Source organism: Mesoplodon densirostris, chromosome 1 (genome assembly GCF_025265405.1).
Source record: "Mesoplodon densirostris isolate mMesDen1 chromosome 1, mMesDen1 primary haplotype, whole genome shotgun sequence".
NCBI classification, from domain to species: Eukaryota; Metazoa; Chordata; class Mammalia; order Artiodactyla; family Ziphiidae; genus Mesoplodon; species Mesoplodon densirostris.
Window position 1 is genome coordinate 187,980,131 of NC_082661.1, and position 26,263 is coordinate 188,006,393.

General features: G+C 34.7%; 1 protein-coding gene across 9 annotated transcripts in view; it reads right to left on the reverse strand.

Moving 5' to 3' along the window:
* ANKRD17 (ankyrin repeat domain 17) overlaps positions 1 to 26,263 on the reverse strand; it is a 163,380-nt gene that overhangs the window by 23,593 nt on the left and 113,524 nt on the right. For all 9 annotated transcript variants that reach the window (XM_060113335.1, XM_060113314.1, XM_060113325.1 and 6 more), the window contains 10 exons: positions 23,044 to 23,186; positions 22,303 to 22,516; positions 21,618 to 21,793; positions 20,370 to 20,532; positions 17,962 to 18,057; positions 16,554 to 16,670; positions 5,374 to 5,545; positions 3,784 to 4,231; positions 3,188 to 3,343; positions 1,174 to 1,323 (listed from right to left, as the gene is read on the reverse strand). In XM_060113335.1, coding sequence (XP_059969318.1) covers positions 1,174 to 1,323; positions 3,188 to 3,343; positions 3,784 to 4,231; positions 5,374 to 5,545; positions 16,554 to 16,670; positions 17,962 to 18,057; positions 20,370 to 20,532; positions 21,618 to 21,793; positions 22,303 to 22,516; positions 23,044 to 23,186 — 1,835 coding nt within the window. The remainder of the gene's footprint in view (positions 1 to 1,173; positions 1,324 to 3,187; positions 3,344 to 3,783; positions 4,232 to 5,373; positions 5,546 to 16,553; positions 16,671 to 17,961; positions 18,058 to 20,369; positions 20,533 to 21,617; positions 21,794 to 22,302; positions 22,517 to 23,043; positions 23,187 to 26,263) is intronic.

The following is a 26,263-nucleotide window of genomic DNA, read 5'->3' on the forward strand; positions in this document are numbered from 1 at the left end:
TCCTGACACACCACTATATTTTTCAAAGGAAAAGTAAATGACTTCTTTTCCAAAAACTTTAATTTCATTATTGTTTCCTCAGACTAAGCAATCATCTTCCTACTGTGAAATACATTCTAGACAGAAAAACCACTGCACTTAAAATCCTATGTAATCCATATTGTTACCATGAAGTTAAACAGCTGATCAATATTAAAAGCAGTATAAATAAGCAAGAAAAATAATACCACTGAGTAAGAAAATAGTATTTTATTTTAAATCCTGGTAGCTAAGATGACCCCATTTATATTTATTAGTGGTTTCTCTATTAGTAGAGTGATTATTATAACTCTTTTGGACGGATGTCTCAAAATGAGAGAAGAATCCTGATAATTACAACAATGGCCATAAGGTCAAACCCCAGTCTTGGATGTTCAGGAAAATATTTGATTGGAAGGAAAGCCTTATGGAGACCTTAAGGGGGAAATTACTTATAAAGGGTATCTGCTTCCCCTCTTCTCTGGATAAGGCAAGTTGTGACTACACCTATCCCAGGGGAGGGAAAAACAAGATAGGAGAAGGGGATAAGTGCAAAACAGAGCTGGTTAATTGTCTCCTTCCTCTGAGACAGGCTAAAAAACTATCTGTCCCTCTATTACTGGGAAGGGCACCTGTCTCTCACAACCAAATTTATGATTTCTTAGAATATCATCTTTATTCTAAGGGTATTCAGGCACAGACATGTTCAAGTATTCAATTTAAAACAAATATCCACTTCAGATTTAAACCTATTACTGAGCTCATATTCTAAGGATACAATCTCAAATGCTAATTTAAGAGAAAGATGGAAAATTACAGATTACAATGTGTTAGAAACCCATTCCTTCTTAAAAAGAAGTTTTTAAGAATGTCATATTAAAAGTTTATATAAGGAAAAGATTATTCAAACCTTTGCCATACACACACAAAAGAAAAATTCCTTTAAAGCCCTTTGAAATACTTCACAGGAGCATATAAATAAGAAAAAAAAACTGTAAAGGTTATCTTAAACATGAATCAAATTCCCATTTAACAAAATATGCTATTAAATACAAAGTTCCATTGAAAACTCAAATGCTTATATATATATATTGATAAGTAAGCTCTAGTGCAATAAAATATAAAAGAAAAAAACTGTAAGAGACAAAATTTTGCCTTATAGTTATTATCCGGTCTCCTGTCTTGTCTTTCTGCTTATCAATATCTATGTGTGCACCAGTGAACTCCCGAATAGCATTAATATTACAGCCTCCTCTTCCAATCACTCTGGATATCACAGTTGATGGAACAGACACTTTCTTTGACCTGTTTAACAGTTGCAAAAATAAATTAAGATAAATCATAAGCATCAGTGGTTGTAATTAAAATAAGATTACTAAAATGTTTCTGTAAATGCAGAATATTGTCGAATAAGCCTCTGCTACCTACTCTCACTCTAAGTGATAAAAGGCAACTAAGAGCCACAGAAAAAAGAGAGAGAGAGAGAGAGTGAGCTTTACCAGAGCTTCTCATCTCATTACCAAAAACTGTTTGCTTTTTTGACTTTCGTCCTTCATTAATATCTGTGACACACATACATGTAGATATACACTGTGATAATGCAAATATTAATGGCAAATAAAACAGACAGGGGTTCCTGCCCACATATACTGACTATGTAGAAACCAAGTAAGAAAACTACAACACGATGTTGTAAGTGCTCTAATAGGGTATCATAAAGACACATTGGTTGGGGCATCTAATCTACCCCAAGGAGTCAAGAAAGGCTTCTTGTGAACCTTTGGGTGTTTGACTCATATTCTTGTTTTTATTCCCTAATATATAACTGAAAGGATGATACTAAAAATTCATTGTTGCCCTGCATTCTTCTAGAGGCATTAAAATGATTATCCACAAATATGGAAACTTGCTAAGGGATGTTTAGTTGTGTGAGGAAAGAGAAAAGCCTGCTGGAATTCCAAAAAAGCAAAACCCACCTAACACCTACAAAATTACATTACAATTTTAAACACTCAGATTCAGGAAAGGTAGATATAAATTTCTGACAAGTCTAAATTAAAGAATACTTCTAAAAGAAAAACAGCATAACTCTCAATTAAAAGAAGGAGCCAACTGTGCTTCAATGAATAAGTAAATTATTTATTTAGAATAGATTAAATATGAAATTATACGTTATTTTTTTAAATGGTAAGGTATGATCCCTGCCCTTTTGTATACATAACTAAGTTACTTGATAATTCCTTTTTCCCTAAAGGACATAATAATCAGTCAGTGATCATTATTTTAAGTTAGTTAAGAATTTGCTTGCATACTACAATATAAAATACATGCAGGAAAACTGAATTCTCTTACTTTTGTACAGAGAGTATTCTGATGTTGTGATTTCAGTTAGTTCAAAAGAATGTGTGTGAGACAGAGAAAGAGATAAAGACAGAGATGGGGGTTGAGGGGAAGTGTTGGCCCAAAATAAGATAAAAAATGTACAGTACATCTTGAGATTAACAGTAATAAGCTTGGTTCACTACAGATTTTGTTTTAAAACAATCAAAAGTTTAATTTTTTGATGGAATTCTGGAGAGTTCCTTAAAATAGGTTATCAAAGATTTATAATGGATCACATCCTTTCTAGGTCTGTGGTATCTTACCACCTTTTAGTTTCTGGGATGTTGTTTTACTTTTTAATACATATTATTTAAAAATTCCAAGCAAAATATTTTAGTCCTAAAACCCGTGAAATAAAGGTATCCTATGATTTGAAGACAAGAATAGCTTCAAACCAATACTTAATTCATTCTCCAAATATTTACAAGTATGTAGTAGACACTACATATTGGGCTCTGAGGTTACAAAGCTGAACAAGACAATCTATCACCTTAAATAAATTAGCTCACTACCAAATACCAATACCTATGCGGGTCAAGCAGACACCACAATGATCTAACTTTTTATGTAAAATTTCTTAATTTTAAAAGTGTTAACATACACTTTTTTTTTTCCATCTAAAATATAGTATAGGTTGTCTCTGTTGGCCAGATGCAGCCTTGGGCCACCAGTTTGTTTGCAACCTCTGGAAGAGTTAGGGGAATTTAACTGTAAGGTAAACTATGCTTCATTGTGAAATAGAGCACATATAAAAATGAGAAAAACAATCAAAGAAATAATCAGTCACCTTCTTACAACTTCTTTCCATCCTTCTTCCCTCTTTTGTCCACGCTTAGGACTTGCTACTGTTAATTTCCCATTTGGAGAGGAAAGGGGAGATGGACCAGATTTTGTGCAAGTGGAGAGAGAATTACTGGTCACTTCACTGATAGTCTCTGACAATCTTTAACAGGGAGGAAAAACACATTAAATATAGAAGAGATGTAGAATTTTTAATGATAAAGGCAATCTACTACATGATTTTATTCTTTATTTTAAGAATACTATGATGAATAAATGAGAAATTTATTTTTCACTTTTTAATACTTAGCATAATATGAAGGGCCAATTTTAAGATATTATCTAGAGGTCAAATTTAGCAGAACTGAAATACAATAATAATCCCTGAGAAACCATAATCAATACTTTTCATGGGTTAAGTTTAACAACCAAAATGAAGAAATTACACAGTAATTCTGAAATTCAAATGAAATCATGCCTTCTTTAGAACAAAGACAAACCCTTATTTTGTCAGTTGTTCATCTGCCTGCTTTACTAAAAAATTCAGCAACAAAGTGTTTCATAATGATACTATAAATCATGAAAATGAAAATTGGAACTAACTTTATTGAAGCTTTGCCAGAAACAGATTTTCTCTCCTCCTTTGGAAATGTAACCAGAACTGATGGCTGCTTCTTGCTGGTCACAGTGGTGGTGACCATAGCAGGTGAATGATTGTCACTCTTTCGGCTGCTGTTGCTGTTACTACTTTCATCACTGCAACTGGAAATTCTCATGTTATCACTGTCTCCACTCTCGCTGGTACTGCTGCTCTTGGACTCTCCATTCACCTTCTCTGGCTGACTGTATGAGATTGGTAGTGGATCATCAAATATAATTTGAACATTTTCTGGAGTAATTTTATTTTTCCTGTTTTTCCTCTTTGAACTGGTTGTAGTTATGGTATTGTTTCTTTTACCATGGGAACCTGCCAAAGTGGTCCAGGTTGCAGATATACCTATGGTAGTAGTGGTTGTGGCACTTGGAGGCTCTGTCAAGACTTCAGGCTCATCTGTAGAAGTAGCAATACTGAATTAGCAAGTTCTAGCATTCTTGGCATATATTTAGCTTTAAGCACTTGACAAAAATAAACGCTGAATTTACTTTACTACTACTATTAGACACAAAGTTATCCGTCATTCCAGCATTCACTGGTAATGAGATGGATATGATTGATCTATTCTCTCTGTGCCTAAGTTCTAAACAACACATAGTAGGCAGTTACAAAAAATATTTCGGGGACACTTTGGGAAATATGAATATGTACCGTATATTACATATTATTACATAATTATTAAATTTCTTAAGTGTAATAATGTTATTGTGGTTATGTAAAATAATGTTCTTTTTCTGGGAAACACTGCTCAAGTATTTAGGGGTAATTTCGTATGATGTGTACAACATATATAAGACTATTCAAAAAAAGAGAGAGGAAAAAAGATAAACAAATGTGCCAAAATGTTATATGAATCTAGGTGACTTACACGTGTTCATTATACTAATCCTTAAACTTTTCTGTAGTTTGAAATTTTTCAAAATAAAAGGCTGGAGGAGGGGGAAATTACACACACACACAGCATAAATATTTGGTGGTTTAATGACAATGGTTCTTTCCAACAATATCCTCATCTCAAATAATTTTTTAGTTAGAACCTAGTTAAAAATAATTCCCTCATTTAAGAAAAATCTGAATATGGTCTTGACTGTAGATGAAATTATGGAATTACTGTTAATTTTTTAAGGTATTATAAATGGTATTGCAATTATGTAAGCAAATGTCATTCCTTGGATGTGTGCTGATGTTTTATAGGTGCAATGTCAGATGTCTGCAATTTACTTTCAGACGGCTTAGGAAAAAACTATATATGTATATTTAGAGAAAAAGATAAAGCAAATATAGTAAAATGTTTATTTTTAAATTAGGTGAAGGGTATTTCATGTGTTTGTTTCATTATTCTTTCAACTTGTGTGTAGGTTTGAAATTCTTTATAATAAAAAGCTGGGAAGAAGTCAATAAGTGAAAATAGCATATAAATAGTTTAGGCCTTAATAACGTAGAGATCTTTTTTCACCTGAAGTTACTGATATTTAAGGAAATATAATTTTGAGTAGAATGTATTACATGAAACAAATTAGATGGTTTAGAGAAAATACCTTCAACTTTATGCTTTTCTTTTTCTTGAGCAGCTTGGAGTTCAAAGTTTTCTTTATTTTTGGCTTCAATCTCTTCTAGTTTTCTTCTTTGTTCTTCTTTTTTCTTTCTTCTCTTCTCCTTTCTCTTTTCTCTTTTTGCAGCCAAAGCCAGCCTCCGGCTTTCTTCCCTTAACTGTTAAAGAATCAATAAAACAGAATTATAACACTGGAATTTACCTTGGAAAAAAGTTGCCACATAATGTCAGTTTTTTTTTTTTTTTTTTTTTTTTTTTTTTTTTTGTGGTACGCAGGCCTCTCACTGCTGTGGCCTCTCCTGTTGCGGAGCACAGGCTCCGGACGCGCAGGCTCAGCAGCCATGGCTCACGGGCCCAGCCACTCCACGGCACATGGGATCTTCCCGGACCGGGGCACAAACCCATGTCCCCTGCATCGACAGGCAGACTCTCAACCACTGCGCCACTAGGGAAGCCCACATAATGTCATTTTATCATTAAGGGTACTGGGATACCATACAATTCAAAGTCATCTTAGTTCAATTCATTGTTTGATCAAGATCATACTCAAATCACTGTAAAGAGAAAATAATATTTTTAAATGTCAAGATCAAATTAATGATAAAAGACAACCTAATTTCAAAATGGATGAATGATAAAGATATACATAACTTCATAATCACTATGGAAATATAAATTAAAATAACAAGCTACCATGTTTTGTTCATTAATTTGGGAAAATTAAAAAAGATATCAGTTAGCAAAAGTTTGGGAAAATGAATTCTTCCCTACACTGCTGTCAGTATAAACATTAACATTTTTAGAAAGGTAATTTGAAAGCCTCCTGTGAAAATTACAAAGTGCTTATCCTAAGAATATATTCTATAAAATGACTACCTCTAGTTGAAAAATATAGGCTCAATACTTTCCATTGCAAAGTTGATTACAATAGTAGTAAATGGAAGCTTGGTAAATCCATGGGGTGGGGTCGGGGGTGGGGAGAAGTTAACAACAGTATACATTCACAGAATACTAAGCAGCCATTAAGAGTTATAAATGTACACCTAGGAAAATGCTCACAATTTACATCTGCTAGGGAAAAAAAGGCAAAGTGCAAACCAATGATCCCATTTATGGGGGGGCGGTGCTTTATGTGAATCTATCGAGGATACAAATCAAAGGCTTACTAGTGATTACCTCTAGAGCATGGGTTTGGACAAGAAGTAGCAGAAAGATGGTGACTTTCAATTTTACTTTATATAACTGTACACTGTTTCTATTTGTTAAACTGGATACATATTACTTTCACAGTCAAAAAAACTAGGAATAAGTTTTAAAGTCCAATAACATCTCTTAATAAGCTACTTTAACTATTAAATTCTCCTCTTTGGCTCATAAAATGGTAAAATCATCTACAAACTCTTTTGTTTGCGTGTTCTCTAAATGACATTTTCAAAGTACACATTCCTTGATATAATCTAGCTTTCTATATATTTTATGTGTATTTTAAATATGTGTCAAAACAATGATACTCAGTTTATGGAAAATGTCACAATATCTTAACTACTGAAAGCAGCCCTTAAAGACAAACTTATAAGCCAAATCAGACTTACTTTTTTTGAGAAAAAGTCTGACTTTTAAAGTCTCTAGCTTTTGCTAGACACTCCTCCTCCCTTTTGAAATAATCCTTGTTGGGTGCCTAAAAGGTTTTGCCCACCTTGGAAGTTTTCACACCCTGGGGCAATGCACCATAATTACATTCACTTGGGTAAGAGATATGACTTTTGTTTCTGAAAAGGTAAATAATTAAGGAGAATCTATAGAACACCAGATAACTTTCTCAAGCAGATGGATTTCAGGAAAGAACACAAATGGAAACTGGAGATATAAAAATTGTCTGCATAGTACCTACCCCCCAGAAATTTTTGCTGGTCTTCCAGAAGTACCCAAGTTTCCTCTGAAGACCAATAAAGGAGGAGCTTTTGACCTTTCCAAAGGACTGAGAAGAAAACAGTAATTGGTGACCTTCACACCCTAGTTCACTACAAGGAAGGAGTACTATCTGATTGGTGAGCTTGAAAGAAGGAACTGAGCGTGTATGACTCAGCTCATTCAGCCTTGCTTTAATGTAGCTAAGCTGCCTGTCCTCAGGAACAGTATACTTTCTATATCTTTGCCTGAGCTCCAGTGAGGGAGGCCTGGGGTTGATCTGTTTTGCTGACTTTCACGAAATAAATAGCTAAGTGTAAAGGGAAGAGGAGTAGAAAGGGGGGTGAAGGGTGTGCCAGAGAAACATTTTCAAAGCAACTGTGGCTACAGATACATACTAAGCCTCTCCAATTTAGAATCAGGAATAATAAAACTGATATTTCATCTATATCACATCTGTATGGAAAAAAAGCCTTGAGAAAGGTACAGGAAATAGCTTTGGGGGGATAAAAATAACAAGTGAGGTTTAAGACTTTTGGCTCGGCCAGATGAATTATTAATTTTGCTTGATTTTTAAAATGTGTCCAGTGGTAAGAAGTAATTGTGATTGGTATTCAAGTGGGGGGGGAAAGAACTTTTAAAAATAGAAAAACTAGGGCTTCCCTGGTGGCGCAGTGGTTGAGAGTCCTCCTGCTGATGCAGGGGACACAGGTTCGAGCTCCGGTCCGGGAAGCTCCCACATGCCGCGGAGCGGCTGGGCCCGTGAGCCATGGCCACTGAGACTGCGTGTCCGGAGCCTGTGCTCCGCAACGGGAGAGGCCACAACAGCGAGAGGCCTGCGTACCGCAAAAAAAAAAAAAAAAAAAGGAAGACCAAATGAGACTTTTAGAAAGACATATATCAAGCAGAAGAAGACAATCAGGAGAAAGCAGCTTCAATGGGGGAAGAGTTTCATAAAGGAAGGCAAATCAACATTGGTAAGTATCACAAAGTATCAGTAAGGACACAAGTATGAGATGTCTAATCTTATTCTGGATTTGGCAATAAGATGCCATTGGTGACCTCTGCCATAGTTAGTTCACTGAATTAGTGGAGAAGTAAGCAAACGGTCCTGGATGGAGAATTACAAAGAAAAGTAAAAAAAAAAAAAAAAAGAAAAGAAAAGTAGAGTCAACAAGACATAGATTATTCCCTTAAAATATTTAGATAAGGAAACAAAATACTAAATTTGAGGTAAGGTTTCATTAGGATAGTTAACTTCATGAAGTTGGAGAAAGAGGGTAGGAGTTAATGAAACAGCAGGCACTAAAGTATGGGAGAGGTGGTAATAACTGATACAAGATCCGAAGGAGAAAAGATGAAAACAGAGTATTTAAACCGTGAGGCTCGAGTAAGTCTGGAGGTGTAGGTAAACAGAGTTAGAAATTCAGCCTACATTCTATATTTTCTCACAAGGCACATGCCCTAGACCTCATTTCACTTACTGGGGAACTGCTACATGTTTGTGAGCATATGTGGGGGAGGGTAGAGGTTTTGAAGAAAAAGAGTCAAATTGCAGAATAAATAACCTCATTGTGGAAAAGGAAAGAAAGGGCACTAGTCCAACTGATTTTTTCTTTTGGCTGCAGGATCTTAGTTCCCCAACCCAGGCCTCAGCAGTAGTGAAAACACTGAGTCCTAATCACTGGACTGCCAGGGAATTCCCTAACTGGTGATTTCTAATTATAGAATCAGGAAACAAATTGATGTTTGAGAGTTAAGCTTTTTAAGATGAGAATTTAAGGATTTAGGGAAAGGCAGTCCAGACTAAAGAAATACCATGTGCAAATCTGTTTTCTTCTTTTTTTGGCCGCACCTCGAGCCACGTGGGATCTTAGCTCCCTGACCAGAGATAGAACCCACACCCCCTGCACTGGAAGCGTGGAGTCTTAACCACTGGACCGCCAGGGAAGTCCCCCATGTGCATATTTGGATACAGTTATGTGAATGAGATATGTGAGGAGTAGAAAACCATAGTGAGTGATGAGCCTAGAGAAGACAGGAAGAGCCAAATGTTTGAAATTTCCCATGCAGACAATGAAGACTGAAGGATTTCGAGTAAGGAGTAAAGGCAATCTTATCTGTGTATCAGAAACTATGGGAACTGGAAAAGTTACATTGGAATAAAGAAGGATTAAACTGAAGGCAAAAGATGACAGAGGCAAAGGTATTTATTTATAGACAGACTGTTAAGAAGCCTACTGCAATACTTCAGGCGAGAAGTGATAATTTAGGAGAGGATGGAACAGAAGACATAAAGAGACTGCCAAAGCTCAGTTAAAGGTGATGATGATGATACTGATACCATTAATATTTAGGGGGTTAATATGTGCCAGATACTGGATTAAGTTAATTTACTACACTAACTTATTTGATGGATATAGAGAATGCGGAGCAAAGATAATTGAGAATCTGAAAACGACATCAAGATTTCAATTATTTCTGAATAATCAGTAGTGGTACCAATAACAGAAAAAGATCAAGGAGTACAGGGGAAGGGAAGGGCAGGATCCAGCAAAAATTTTTTGATAACTATGTACTAAGCATGGTTCTAGTCTCTTAGGACTAAGCAGCAGACAAAATATCCCTGCCCTCATGAAGCTTACATTTAGTTGCTGGGGGAGGCACACAGATAGCAAACATAATACATTATATAGTTTTTTAAAAATGTGTTAAGTACAATGTAAAACAGGAATACTGGAGCAGAGGAAGAGAAGTGTGTATATGGGGACGTATAGGGGAACATGAAGGTGAAGTTGAAGTAAACATTTAAAAGATTTGAAGTATAGCAGGCAAAGAGAACAGTCAGTATATAAGCTGTATGTTCAAGTAGGCCTGGAATGTTTAAGTAGGTCAGTCTGGTTGAGAATAATAGAAAATGACTTTCAGAGAGCATATCGGGAGACTTCATCACCTAAGGTCCCACGGGGCATTTTAAAGACTTTTAATCTTTTACTCTGAGGGAAATGGCACTGTAGGGTTTTGAGCAAAAGAGTGATTTAACTGATATAGAGGATCACTCTAAGTGTTAAATAGAGAACAGACTGCAGAGCAATGATGGAATCAGGGAGACCAGTTAAATGAGTACTGTGGAAATACAGGTAAAAGATGATATTAATGACTTGAATCAGGGTGAGAAGTGATAAATAGTGACTAGGATCCTAGATATAGTTCTAAGGCAAAGGTAACTAGATTTTCCAACACAATGGAGGACAGAGAGAAACCAAGTATGATATCAATATCTTTAGCTGAGCAATTACAAGACAGAGTTGTGGGTCTGGAGTGGGCAAAGATCAGAAGTTCACATTTGAACATAAGTATGAGATGTCTAATTAGGTATCCAAAAGGACATGTTGAGTAGCTAGCTAGATATAAGAGACTGGAATGTAGGGAAGAGGTCTGGGCTAAAGATATAAATTTGGGATCAGCTAGTATATATTTAAAGGTAAGAAGCAGGATGAGATGACCAGTGGATAAAGAAGATCATGTAATAAGCTAAATGACTTGCCAACTAAGAGGAGAGAAGAGGAGGAACTAGAGATACAGAAGGAACATTCAGAAAGATAAGAGAAAAACCAAGAGTGTGTAGTGTAATGGAGGCCAAATAAATAGAGTATGTCAGGTGTTATTAGGCTTAGTAAGATAAGGATAGAGAAGTAATCACTGGATTTAGCTAGTGAGAGTCCCCAAAGACCGTAAAGGCATAGCTTTGGTGGAGCTGTAGGAGTGAGAGCCTGGTAGGAGTAGATTCAAGACAAAAAAGAATTGGAATACCCAAAATAGACAAGTTTTGCTGCAAATGGGAGCAGAAATGGACTTGTAGCTGAAAATGGGGGGGAGGGGGCAGGGAGGTGCGTGTTGGAAAAATCAGAAGTTTTTTTTTTAAGATTGGACAAAGAAGCTTATATGATGATGAGGATGATCCAGGAGAGGGGGGAAAATGATATAGAAGAAAAGAAAACTGACACAACAATGTTTTTGAGTAAGGGATGGCAGACAGAAAATATGTAGTTCACAAATGGAGGGATTGGTTACAACAAGTTTATCTAGTAATTGGTAGGAAATATATGGGTACAGGGCTTGGTGGGTTGGGAAGATGGGGTAGGGGAAGTCTCTGGCAGTCTTCTTCTGGTGCTTCAGTTTCTTACTGAAGTAGCATGCAAGGTCATCAACTGAGGTTGGAGAAGAGGATGTACCAGAAGTCACAGGATAAAGGAGAAAGAAATAATGGTCTAGAAGAGTGGGAGAGTAAGTTAAACTAGGGAAATATATACTATGACTACTGGGCAGCATTAAAGGGTTCACTGTCACACATTTAAAGTAAAATTAGTCATCAAGGTTGAATGCTTTTTTTCCTTAGACACCTTTAATTACTAGGTTTCAGTTAAGAATAAGGAGAAAGAAAAGAGTAAGGCCAGTGAAGGGTGGTACGATAAATGGATCCTACAATTTATTGGTAGACAGAATGTTTTTAGGATTGCTGGAGGTAGAATTCTAGAGGGAGTAAAGCTGAAAAGACAAGAGGTGATAATCAGAGAATGAAATGTATGAAACTGAGATTGTGAGGTGGGCATATTAATAGCTTCAGTGGTGGCAAAAAACCCAACTGAAAACATCTATTAGGAATATTTTAAAAATATACCATACATAGCTCCCTAAAAGATTATGAAAGTTTACAAAGAGAAAAAACAATAAGTGATAAAGTAGAGGGGTAAAACATTAAAAATGCAGACCAATAATACCCACTATGGAGTCTAACAGCCCCAAACATAACCTAGTTGTTAATGTCCTAAGAGAACAAGCAATTAACTGCCAGAGTATTCCACAGTTAGACCAGATGAACTGCTCTAGAGCATGGACTCTTCCACATAGTGTTTGCTGCATAAGGATAAGGGAATCTCATAAATATAATGAGCAGTATTCTCAGCAGCAAGTTTTACAAACCTATTAACCAACATTTTCAAATTAGAAAGGTTGATCAAAGGAGCATTTTTTTTTTTTTCTTTTTGCGTTACGCGGGCCTCTCACTGTTGTGGCCTCTCCTGTTGCGGAGCACAGGCTCTGGACGCGCAGGCTCAGCGGCCATGGCCCACGGGGCCTAGCTGCTCCGCGGCATGTGGGATCTTCCCAGACCAGGGCACGAACCCGTGTCCCCTGCATCGGCAGGCGGACTCTCAACCACTGCGCTACCAGGGAAGCCCCCAAAGGAGCATTTTTACACAAGCAGTAAGTTACCCATGCAGAACATCCAAGTTAAACCAGACAAGACCACTCCAATGATATTTCTAAATCAGAAATGGTGGAGCCAGAACGTACTGAGCCTCAAAAGGCAAAACGGTGTATTTTTCCAGATGTAAATCATACATAAAAAATAGTGAACCAAACCCTAACACATCTCAATCTGATAATTTTTCAAATAGAAATAGAAAGGGGCTGGAGTTCAGGAAAGAACAGTCTCGTCCACAGTCTAGAATTCTATCTATGTACCATCCCCATTCAAAACTGTTTATAAAGTACCAGTGCATGCAGAAGAATTTGCATCTAATTAATTTTTGATTAATAATTAATACTGGAAAATAGGGCTTCCCTGGTGGCACAGTGGTTGAGAGTCCGCCTGCTGATGCAGGGGACACGGGTTCGTGCTCCGGTCTGGGAGGATCCCACATGCCGCAGAGCAGCTGGACCTGTGAGCTATGGCCACTGAGCCTGCACGTCCGGAGCCTGTGCTCCGCAACGGGAGAGGCCACAACAGTGAGAGGCCTGCGTACTGCAAAAAACAAACAAACAAACAAAAAAAACGGGAAAATATGCAATGACATTGAAAGAAATTCCTTTTGAATTGCTTTAAATCTGAGGGTCTGAAAGCATGAACATCTAGGTTAAGAAAGACTGGCAAGAATTCAAGGAAAAAAAACACTTACGTACTGCTGATGATAGTAGGAAAATATTCTGAAAGTATCAAATTTAAAATATACTGACCCAAGTGAAGAAACTTAATCCATAAAAATAAAAGCACCAAAATATAAAGAAACATGTATAATGATGTTTATTGCAACATTATTTGTAGTGACAAAACTGGAAACAAACCTACCATGGAATATATTATGCAGTTATAAATCACTATCAGTTGACAATATTCTTCACTTATTGAGAGAGGGAAAAGCAAGTATTAGAGTAATATGTTCACATGATTCTAATTTTTAAAGTACAGTTTTCATATACATGGATATTTATTTGTTCAACAAATGTTTACTAACATGCTAGGCACCATTTTGTAGTTCATACAATCTAGTGGTAGAGAGAGACAAACAAGATAACTAAGTAAAATACAGTATTTAGAATATTAGAACATGAAAATAAAGAAGGGAAGAAGAGTAGGAAGAATGTGAAAGGGAGACTAAAATATGAGGCAAGTGAAGTGACATTCAAGGCAGAAGGCACAGCAAGGGCAAAAAGGATGGTCATTATGGAAAGAGCAAAGTGACCAAGAGAAAGTAGTAAAATAACATCAGACAGGTGTAAGAAGTGGTGTGAGTGGGCAGAACATGTAAGGTCTTAAAAGGTTTTAAAGGTCAGAAGTGAGGACTTTTAGTTAATTACCATACCAGGTTTTGAACTTTAGTTACCTTACAATGATGGCGTATGCTTTTCTTTTAGTTATCTTTGCATAGTTCACAGTTTAAACTGAACACATTATTATAATAAAGAAAAAAGAAAATAAATCACTGAAGTTGATTGAGAATAGACATGCACAATAGGACATTCCTAAAAGCTGCTTCTTGACTTTGTGATCCACAGGCATGCAGTAAATCTCTAAATGTATTTCATGTAACGTATAAACAAAGGTATGAAACAATTAAAGATTTTATTTAAAAACAGATATCTATGTCTCAGCTATAGAAAGGATGCCTTCTAAGATTTATAAAAATGCAAAAAGATACAATATTATGAAATAACTTACTTAGCGATTCTAACATCTAAAAATGAGAGAGTATGCAAAAACAGGATATTATAATATTATAAGGAGAAAGCACTAAAAGGTAGGTTGACTTCAATTAAGGGAGGAGAGGAAAGCAGGGAATTTAGAATAAAAAAGGTGGATTTAAATCTTAGTCTAGCTTCGGCAAGTGACTTAACTTCCCATAGATTCAGTTTCTCCATCTGTAATATGAGGGTAATAATATTTCTTACAGAGAAGACTCAAATGATACATATTCTGTCATACAACTTGGCCCTATTATATTGCCTGGTATTTAGTGAACATTAAATAAATATTTGATGAAACTGAATATTAAAAATAGGTAAAGTAATAGTTACAATAATTATAACCATATCTGTTCTCAGTGTGTTCATATTCAATTAAAACTTCAGAGTGGCCAAAAAAGCTAATTTTCATTTGATCAGAATCTAAACTAGAAAGTTTTTAAAATGAAGAACCTCTGGGGCTTCCCTGGTGGCGCAGTGGTTGAGAGTCCGCCTGCCGATGCAGGCGGCACAGGTTCGTGCCACGGTCCAGGAAGATCCCACATGCCGCGGAGCAGCTGGGCCCGTAAGCCATGGCCATTGAGCCTGCACGTCCGGAGCCTGTGCTCCGCAACGGGAGAGGCCACAACAGTGAGAGGCCCACGTACCACAAAAAAAAAAAAAAAAGAACTCTGATTTTAAATATATTTTTCAGAAAATAATAGTGTATTTTCACATTGACTTTAGAACAAAATGTTTAAAATAATTCATACTTTCTTTATGTGAGATGAAATATATAGCTTAACAAAGTCAGTAAGTCTAATTAAAAAGAATGGACCTGACTCAAATGAAAAATGTTATATATACAATTGACCTGTGAACAACACTGTGCAGGCCCACTTTATGCGGATTTTTAAAATGAATAAGTATTACAGTACTACATAATCTGTGGTTGGTTGAAATCCATGGACTTGAAACTGCAGATATGGAGGGCCCAAGTGTAAAGTTACACATTGCTTTTCAACTGCATGGGGGGGGTGCCCCAGCCCCCACTATCACTGCATATCCTTAAAATCTAAAAAGTATATGTTAAATTTCATAGCATTTTTAACCTTTTTTAAAAAGATGAAATATGGCAGAATATATATTCCATAATATTCAATACCAACCAATTCTTTTCCTACTATTACATTCTAGACTACAGTTATTGATAGGAACAGAGAGTAAAGAAGCAGTTATGGGACTGCCCAAACTGTACATTGTTTGGAGTGTTTTACTCCCCATGGGAATAAATGGGAATGATACTGTAGTGTGCCTGAAAGAGAAAAATACAAGAGAAATCATCCATTTAAAAAGGTACGCATTAAGGGGCAGGAAATGAATAAAGACGCAGACGTAGAGAATGGACTTGAGGACCCAGGGAGGGGGAAAGGTAAGCTGGGACAAAGTGGGAGAGTGGCATGGACTTATATATACTAACAAATGTAAAATAGATAGCTAGTGGGAAGCAGCCGCATAGCACAGGGAGATCAGCTCCATTGCTTTGTGACCACCTAGAGGGGTGGGTGGGATAGGGAGGGTGGGAGGGAGACGCAAGAGGGAGGAGATATGGGGATATATGTATATGTATAGCTGATTCACTTTGTTATAAACACACTATTATATAACACACTATTGTAAAGCATATAAACACACTATTGTAAAGCAATTATACTCTAATAAAGATGTTAAAAAAATAATAGATATACAATAAATTTCATGCATTTAAATTGTACAATTTTATAAAAATAAAATAAAAAGGTACGCATTAAACATTCCATCAACTGGTCGTATTTCACTAGTTGGTCATGGCTTGGTAGTGTATGCCTTTGTAGTGTATTTGGTACTTCTGATAAATCTGTTGGCAACAAATTACAAGGTCTAGGATCAATGAAGTACAGAGTTGGATGGGGATTAAGAGAACATTAGTTGAGATAATTGAGCATTAGAGGCTAGGTTCCCTGACTTGCAGATCAATGCAATTCCTACAATAACATTTTGTTAGTTCGATTATAAAGAAAACTATTTTAACGATATAATGATGTTTAAAATACTCATAATCCTCTCCACTATTTGAGCCAAACTTGGAGAGAAAAAGCACGTACATAATTTAAAGCAAAATCAAACCAAAACAAAAAACCAAAGATTACAAATTAGGAGGAAGAGAAGCTGAAAGGAAAAAAGTAGGTATTTTTCATATGTAAAGGTTACTGTTACCTTTTCCAAGTCTAACTCCTCTAATAAAATGCTGGCATTTTTGTTTGCCTCAGCAGCCTGTCTATCTTTGGCTTGTACTATCGACTCCATACAAAGGTGGCACTTCTTCAGCATCTCCTAAAATGAAAAATGAAGATGTTTCCAGACTCAAAAAATTAACATTTAGAGAGATTCCTAAAAACGTGAAAATATTAATTAAGGTACTGGAATGAACATAAGCAATAAAGATCAGTAGTAGGGCAAAAAAAGAGTGCAAATAAAAACATAATTTAAATGGTATATTTTTAAAAATACATAAGCAAAGAGCCTCTATTGTTCTTCAAAATAATATCCATTTGACTTGTACTAAAATTATTTACTCCTGTAATTTAAATATGAGAAATCATACTGCAAATAGAGCTGCAATAATCTGTCAGCTAGTTAACAGGCTAAAGGAAAAGGTCAATATCAACAAAAGAAAATGGGTTTAAAACAATTTAAAATACTTATTTGGCAAGAACTGTTCTCAAATATTTAAGCTTTGTTGCTATAACTTCTTGTGCTAGAATCATTCATAAAAAGCATGTATTTATAGACTTATGTCAGTGATTTCATTTTTAGAACATACACTTTTTGACAGGAAAGGGATATTTCCCTATTAAGACAAAAGCTTTATTTTTAATCTCTGTCCCCCTTCCATAAGGGGTATCCAGGAACATTAACTGTCATAAATGAATCTAGGGGCAGGCAAGACAGTGGATTAGCTATGTTAAATAAAACTTATGGGAAAAAGCTGTTCACTATCATGTGATAACTGCTGAGAAAATGAAAGACATTTTTAGATTTTCAGAGGCATGTCTTAGGATTTTATTCAAATATTTTGATCTCAATTAGAATTCTAAAGGGATTTATTTTATTTTCCCTACTTTCCCTGCAAAAATCCTAGCAAATTCATTCTTAAATTGACAGTTACTCCAACTTTTATATGATGTTGAACATGTTAAGAGTTTTCTTGACCATAATTAAAAGTACTGTGTTAATTTTTGTTTAGGTATAAAAAAAATCCACTGACTCAGAAGAGATATCTGTCTGGATAGATTACAGCACTAATGAATAGTAACAATAATTTGCTTTAGATTGTTTAGTATTTAGATTAAAATTAAATTAGCTTAAGTACTGTTTAAAAAGATAAAGTAATTCTAAAACAGAAAATGTTTTATTACTTCATGAGGTAAGTAAATCATCTGAAGAGTTTCTTAAATATTATACTTCATTCCCAAATCCTAGATAAATGAAAAGTGCTATGTACCACACATTATTGCTCAAACTAAGACTTTTTTTTAATCTTAGTGTGGAATATATATATATATGAAAAGCCAAATGGGATCCCAAGCTCATATAATGGGGATGAATTTAATCAGTATATTACCTTATCAGTGATCGTTGCTATGTATCTCATACATTCAGAATCTGATGGAAACTGATTGACTTCTTTGACTAAGTAGCGCACCACCTTCACATGACCCTAAAAAATAGATATCAGTTTCAGACTGAAAACAGACTCTATCAGGGTTCAGTAAATCTAGTCTGTCTTGACTAACATTCCATTAACATTAGTGCCACAAAATAAAGACTTAAAGTGGGTATTATTCGCACTTTAAATGAAAAAGAGCAGGCTTCGGTTCTAATAAGTTAGATAAATCTACATTGTTCATTTTCATCCTACCCTCCAAAAAAAAATACAGAATAACCTGACCTAAAATTCTAAACCATTCTGAATTTAAAAAAACAATAAAGTCAGTATGAAATAATGCAAGATATGTGTGAAAGAAAAGAAAAACCTCATCTTTTTTTTCTAGCTAATTCATTAGAACTGAGTATCCTGTTTCAATTTTAAGCATTAAAAGTAGAAATAACAATTTTGTTCTTTCTTTGAGATAAAAACTGAATGCATAGCACTATACTAGGTAGTGCAAAAGAAATAACATACACTTTCCTAAAGCTTGAGCAATGATTATATTATTCACTGTAACACAGTTCACTAAGTTCAAAGTCTTTAGACCAGCCTTCAAGAGGCTCTCTACTTTCTCTAATCCACACTATTACTGACACAACACATATAAACAGATGAATAAACATCTGTTTATATTTAGTACATTTCCTCTATTGCCTTTATTTCTTCCTTCTCATCTGCATCCTTTTGAACTATCCCTATCTTTTAATGAATAGCTTAAATGACATTTGCACCTTTCCTTGATATCTCACCAACACTTCTACAGTATTTAAACTATTTATATGGGACAACTCATACAGTTACCTGACTTTGTGTGTGGATCCCTGATTATTACATTTTGTACAAAATGCAACAGTTGGAATCTGTACAATGTAATATGCCAACAATTACAGTTGTACATGGTAGGTGCTAAGAAAATAAATGATGGAATGAATACAAAAAGATAAGTGCCTTTCTTAAGGAGCTAAGTCTATTGGGAAAGATGAGACACATGCATGTTAGATGTTAAGGTAATAACAATATACATTTGTCAAAATAAATGATAAAGATTATAATGAATTGTAGAATTTTTAAAACCTTTAAGAGATCAGATATCTCAATGTGAGCTCAAATGGAATGGGAAGAGTTTCTGTAGAAGGGGAGATTTACACTGTACCCAAAGAATGAGTAATTTTGGAAGAATGAAGAAGGACATGGGCATTCCCAAGATGAGAACAAAGGTGCTATGAGAGACAATGATAAAAGACCAAACAAGGAGAAGACTCCACATTAGGGACTCAATGGGAGATGAGTTCTAAAAGCACTAGATTGGGCTTTGAATAACAAACTAAGATTGGATTTCAAAGGATTACAGAGACTGGGGAGACATGAAAAGGTACTTGAAGAGGATACTAACATAGTGAAATGGTTTGGATGATAAACATGATATGCTAGCTTGCTTGGAGAAGAGGTAGGTAGCCACTGAGAATAAGTTTGATTAGCGAGGAAAAAAAAATTCAGAGAGTCAGTGGAAAGGTAGTCTAGAACACCCAGGGAGGAGGTGGTATAAAGAACAAGGTTCAGAGAGAATACTAAGAGAAAAAGGAAAAAGATGATTTTTTACAATTTATATATTAAAATTTTTCAATACAACAAAGTAATTTGGAATCTATAAGAGATTTTACCTAAGTGAATGACAAAACTCAAAATTATACCTACAGAATGACAAAACTCAAAATTATAATCCCTGGAATAGTAGTCTGGCTTCCCCAATAACAAATCAGACCTGCATTTAAGAGATCAACCAAAACATTAAATCAAATTACTTATACACAGTTCTGTGCTATGCATTACAGAAAGTTTCAATTTCACAAAATTTATTTCTACTTCTGAAGCTTTCAAATACTGGCAGCTGAATTTTCATTTTTCCTTTTTTCCTAGAAATTAAAGTGAATAATTAAAAATGAAATCAATTTAAGCTAAATTTTTCTCTGCTGTGCTAATACAAGAAAACACTCATTCATAAACAAGTAATTAATTACTCTTAGTTGGATTTATATTTTGTGAAAGATTAAGATTGCAACTAGATTTTGAAAATACTACTTCGAACAACTTTTTAAAAGTTTACTTAGCTTTGACATCCAATATAGATACTATTAATGGCTTTTCTGGTATACCTGTATCTACCTTTCAATGTTGCCATCAGAGTGATTATTTGCTTATTATTTTACTGCTTTCATCACTACTGTTAGATCCTAAAATGAGAGTCTTTAGTGATAATTAAATTATGCACTTCCTAGCCTAAGTGAAAAATATCCAAGTGACTGAGGATGAAAGACTTCTACCTTTCTAAATGCGGCCATAAGAGGAGTTATCTTGCGGTTATCAGCTGCATCCACATCTGCACCTGCTTGCACCAGTAACTGAACCACATCAAGGTGTCCACCATTTGCTGCCAGCCACAATGGAGTGTTCCCCTTCTTGTTACGTACGTCAATGTGAGCACCCCTAAATGAATGACACAAATATCACTTTTAAATGAAATGACACAGATAATAATAAAAATCAACTATGAATTTTGTGAAAATATTTTGTAAAGGGAAAAACTGTTTGAAATATATAGGACTAAAATATATTCCTCTATCAGAATTACATTACAAAGAATTTCCAGTCATCAAATTAAAAGCCATTGAATCAAAACTAACGATATATCAATAATTGCTTTTCTTATTTTAAAAATGACTGTGCATAATTCTGAGCTTCAAATCCTGAGAAAATGTAAAATTTTCTTTAGTGAAAAATAATGGTACATCCTGTTAATATCATAATATATTAAACAGTATCCTAGAGCACAAACAGTATCCTATGAGGTGATTATATCTTTCAGATTATTTGTATTCATGTATTTATATTATGTGGCTTCATAAAAGAATGAAACTTAAAATAACATGAAGGTTTAGCACTCAGTGGGCATCATGGTAGATAAGACTCATGGTAAATAACCAGTTGATAGAAGCTACTACTAATTACTACTGTTAGGACACCATGTAAAAGTCTTTCAGACTGTTAAAGCAGGAAATCTAATTTAGCAGACAAGCAACTTTGAAAGACTGGCAAGTAAATCCTAAGTGACTGAAAACAAAAAATATCCTGAACTCTATCTTATATCTTGAACAGTTCCATAACTGTCTCTTAAAAGCCCTAATTACCATAAAGAACAAGAAAATCAACAGTGAAGCCTTAGATTATTGCCAGACTTACAGACTTAAGGTGATATCTTTGCAAAACTGTGTGGGAGATGTGAATATGGATGACAATAGCTGGATGTTCAAATAGCTTATTATAGTATTTTAAAAGTGTATACACAGACAAAAAAGGAAGAAAAGTATTTCTAGATTGCACTGAAATATATTAAACAATGCAGCATAGCTCTGGATGAGTGGAAAATAATAGAGATAGGTTTAAAACATAAAAAAATACGCTGCAGTTTATAGAAATAATCACATTTGGTTTTTTAATAGTTCAATTTGCACAGAGAACAGTTATCACTAGTAATACCATGTTCATATATGAAGGGTATGGTAGCATCATACCTGCCAATGAGAAGCTCACAGAATTTATAATGCCCTTTATCTGCTGCTATGGTTAAAGCTGTATCTCTCGAGGAGGGCACTGGAGGGGCATTAACATCAGCACCTTTATCCAAAAGAACTCGGCCCACCTCTGCATATCCACCAGAGGCAGCTTCCATTAGCGGTGTGAGGCCAGTCTAGGTTTAGTGAAAAATAAAAAACAACATGTAAGAGACCAGAAAGTACTAAAATGTTAAAGAACAATGATCTGGGGGAGCAATACGGTACAGCTGTTACAAAATTCACGACTAAATTTCAGCACTGACACTGCTAACCTCTCTCAGTTACAGTGAGGTCTACTGAAAGCAGATGATTCTACCTAATGTCCATTTGTTGGTAAAAATGTTAAGACACATGTACTTGGCATATAACTGGCACTTAATAAATGCTCCCTCTCTTCTCTTTCATACTACTACATAGTTTTCAGCTGATAACCCCCATGTCACTATTACCTATAAAAATCTATTGCTGAGGTATTTTCAAGAGTTAATGCTTAGCTGAGTCATACAGAATGATTTCTGTTTAAATATATATGTAAGAGATAAATGTTACTACAAAGTACTAGAAGTATAATTAGCATATTGCTAATGTACACCTTAAATGTCAAAGCAATAAACCCATGGGTAAATCTCAGACTTTTTCTTACCTTAGCTCTGTGTTCCACATTTGCTTTTCTATCAAGCAGAAGACTAACCACTTCAGTTCTTCCTTGGAAGCAGGCTAAGGTAAGGGCAGTGTTCCGATTGGTTTCTATTTGAGCATTTATGTCAGAGCCCATGTCTAACAGGAGCTTAACGGCAGCTGTGTGCCCATTCATAGCTGCTAACATCAGAGGAGAAATGCCCAATTTGCTACCAGTTCTGGGGGTGGAAGTATGGGGAGAACAAAGGGAAAAATATATTTTTTAAATGTCCCAGAAAAACTAGATGATAATACAGAATTCTATCTTAGGATTTAAGATTCTTTATTCTGCAGAATTATTTAAAATAATCATTCTTCTCAGCCCTACTAAATCTTTGAGATATTACCAAGACTACACTACAAATCTTTTACTACCCAGAACTAGAATACTTTCTGTATCTCATTCAACATAATGATTTGGGCTGAAAGTGATAAATTATTAAGTCATTATTAAAATGAACTTTCCATTCTAAAGTACATACTTGCTTGCTTAATAAAAACATAAGACAGATGTGTTTATGTTTATCATAAGAAATAAAGTAATTGATAATTTTTTCAAGTTCTATGTCAACAGTTTTAAACACTTAAATTTGAATTCTAAATTTGTAATGAAGGCATTTCCTAAATATGGCATTAAAAAAAGTGTTCTACAAATATCTTTAACATAACACTCTTAAGGGACTTGGAGAGAGAGAATAAAACTTGCCTAGAATTAATCTCAGCTCCTGCATTTAGTAATATTTTGATAATGTTCACATAGCCACCAGAAGCAGCCAGGCTTAGAGGTGTGTAATCAGAAACATTCCTGTGCTCTTTATTTGCCCCTCGAGCTAACAACAGCTCCACCACCTGGAAAAAGAAAAGGAAAAAATGTGTTTTCTTCTTATGGTGAGACAACTTGCAAGGTGTATATTTCTGATTTCTCTTTTTTTCTGCTTTATTGTATAACAAAAGAAGGGGAAAGTCATTCATCCTTTGCACAAAATCAGTCTCAAATGAAAGCAAAAGGTCTTAGAGGCCAATAAAGGGATCGTTTCTCAAGTAAAATCCATTTTGGAATCTGTTGAAATGGCACAGTGTTTTCATTGAAAGATCTTGACCTCATGTGTTCTTGTGCAATGCTGTTTTGGAAATTAGTATTTCTGTATTATTCCACCACATAGTGGTAAAATAGAATAAGATTTTTTCATTTATACATGTAAATGTCCTTAAAATATTTTTTAAACTTAAAATCAAAAACTAAATGTTAAAAACATTTTTGGAATAAAGCTAACACTTATCTTCCCCCAACATTTTACCATAAAAAAATTTTAAGCACACAGAAAAGTTGAAAAAAATTTACATACAATCATCACCTAGATTCTACCATTAACATTCTCCTCTACTTACTTTGTCACATTTATTTGTCTGTCCATCATTTTTTGATGCATTTCATTTCTAAGTAAATTGTAGACAACTGCAATTTCCCTTAAACACATCAGCATGCGTACCATGAACTAAACTCTTATTTGCTTTTAGGCTTTTTAGGGTTTTTTTAGGTGAAATTTGTAACTTTCAATAAACACACAAAACTTAAGTGTATATTCACTGAGTATCAACAAATGCATAAACCTAATTTAAATCTGTTATTTACTCATGTTCTTTCTCAGTCAATCCTACCCAAAGATTAGTTTCATTTACCATAGATCTTCATATAAATGAATCACAGAGTGTTTGGAAGTCAACTGTGTGTATTGCGTAGCATTCCATTATGTGAATATGCTGCTTTATCTCTTCTACTGATAAACATCTCTACTGTTTCTAGTTTTCGGCAATTCTGAATAAAGTTGCTATGAACATTTCTTGTGGAAATATATTTTCATTGCTCATGGGCTCCACCTAGTAGCAGAATTTCTGGGTGCGTGTTTAGTTAAGAAATTGCCAAACCTGTTCCTAAAGTGGTTGTACTATTTACACTCTCATCAACAAGGAGTTCTGGTTGCTCCACATCCTCAGCAAAATTTGGTATTGTCAATGTTTATAATTTTAGCCATTCTAGTGGATGTGGTTGGTGGTACCTCACTGGGGTCTTAATTTGCATTCCCTGATTGCTGACAATATTTAGCATTTATTTAAGTGCCATTCATAGATCTTTTGTCCATTATGCCATTTAATGCACAAAACAACCCTTTGACACAGGTACTAGCATCTTCATCTTCATTTTACAAATAAGGCATAAGGAAGTTAAGGATTGCTCAAGCTCATAGCACGTATCCTTGCTCTTACTGTTTGTTAATAATATATCTAACTGGGAAATAAATAAATGTTAATGAATAGTGCTTTGCCTTACTACCAGCTAAAACTTTACTCGTTTGAATAAAGCTATGACCAATTTTATTTTTTGTTGTTTTTTTGGTTTTTTTAAGTTCACATTCATAAGCATTTTCTTTTTTAAATTTCATTAAAAATTTTTTTTATTGAAGTATAATTAATTTACAAAGTTGTGTTAGTTTCAGGTGTACAGCAAAGTGATTCAATTATACATACATATACATACTTTTTTTTTTCAGATTCTTTTTCCTTAGAGGTTACTTATAAAATATTGAGTATAGTTCCCTGTGCTATACAGTAGGTCCTTGTTGGTCATCTATTCCATATGCAGCAGTGTGTATATATTAATCCCAAACTCCTAATTTATCCCTCCCCCACTCCTTTCCCCTTTGGTAACCATAAGTTTGTTTTCTGTGTCTGTGGGTCTATTTCTGTTTTGTATATAAGTTCATTTGTATTTTTTTTAAGATTCCATGTATAAGCGATATGATTCTTATCTTTCTCTGAAGCTATGACTAATTTTAGATGACTTTCTATCACATTTTTGCCTTTAGAGCCAGTAAGACTAACTGGCTTATGTAACAAGATCATAAAAACAAGCCCCCAAACTGGCATTAGGCTATTTTATTTTACAAAGAGTCCCTTAAGCAATAAAGTAGAAAACCCTAATCAAATTTCTAAAGTTTTCTTAATTCCTTTATGCAAAGATAACTGACCCTCGTTATCTCTCAGAGGGAATGGTCTATTCCCCAAAAGTAACAAACATTCAATATAAAAGAATTATTTTGTGATTTTATAGTAAAATGACTTTCTAATATTTTATTAATTACTTCAAAATACTTTACTGTTCTAATGACACCAAATAAAAGCAAGAGTGTTATAGGCAAAATTATTACCCTAAAAGACTTCTATAATTATTATTACCTCATCTGTTACATTTTAGTAAGAATACATAAAGATTACAGTAGGCTATAGGCTTTAACATTTCTTTGAAAGGAAGAAAATCAACTCATTTCTTTTTGATTCAATATTGAAAAATGTTATGAGACAAGTATTATTTCAAACCACACAGTGATTGAAAATTTCAGTTAAGTCAAAATTTTACTTTCATTATATATCAAAAACAGAACATTTACATTTCTGACTGATAGAATCACCTCCACTGTGGAATACAGAAAATAATTAGAATGGTGAAATAAAAAAGAAAAAGATTTTTAAGCTGAGAGTAGGAAACTCACCTGGAATGACCTAGAGTGTTTCCTAAATATAAGATTCAACAACTCCCTAATTGAGAAGTTACCAATCCATAGAGACAGCACGACTGGTGAATAGAACTGGACTTAAAAAATTGATTTAAAATGAGGTTATCCAACTAATTATTAAATGCCAGAAGAATGAGGTTATCCAACTGATTATTAAATGTCCGAAGAAGACACACAATGGAGCAAAGCTATGACCTCTTGGGCCTACACCTAAGCACACCAGCTGTTCTACCTAAAGAAACTAAGAGATCATATAATATAACCGAGAACCTTTCCTCCAGAGTTGAGAAGGGCTGGGGAACAATTAAAAGACAAAAGTACTCAGGACAACTAAAAATTGAACACTCTTAATTC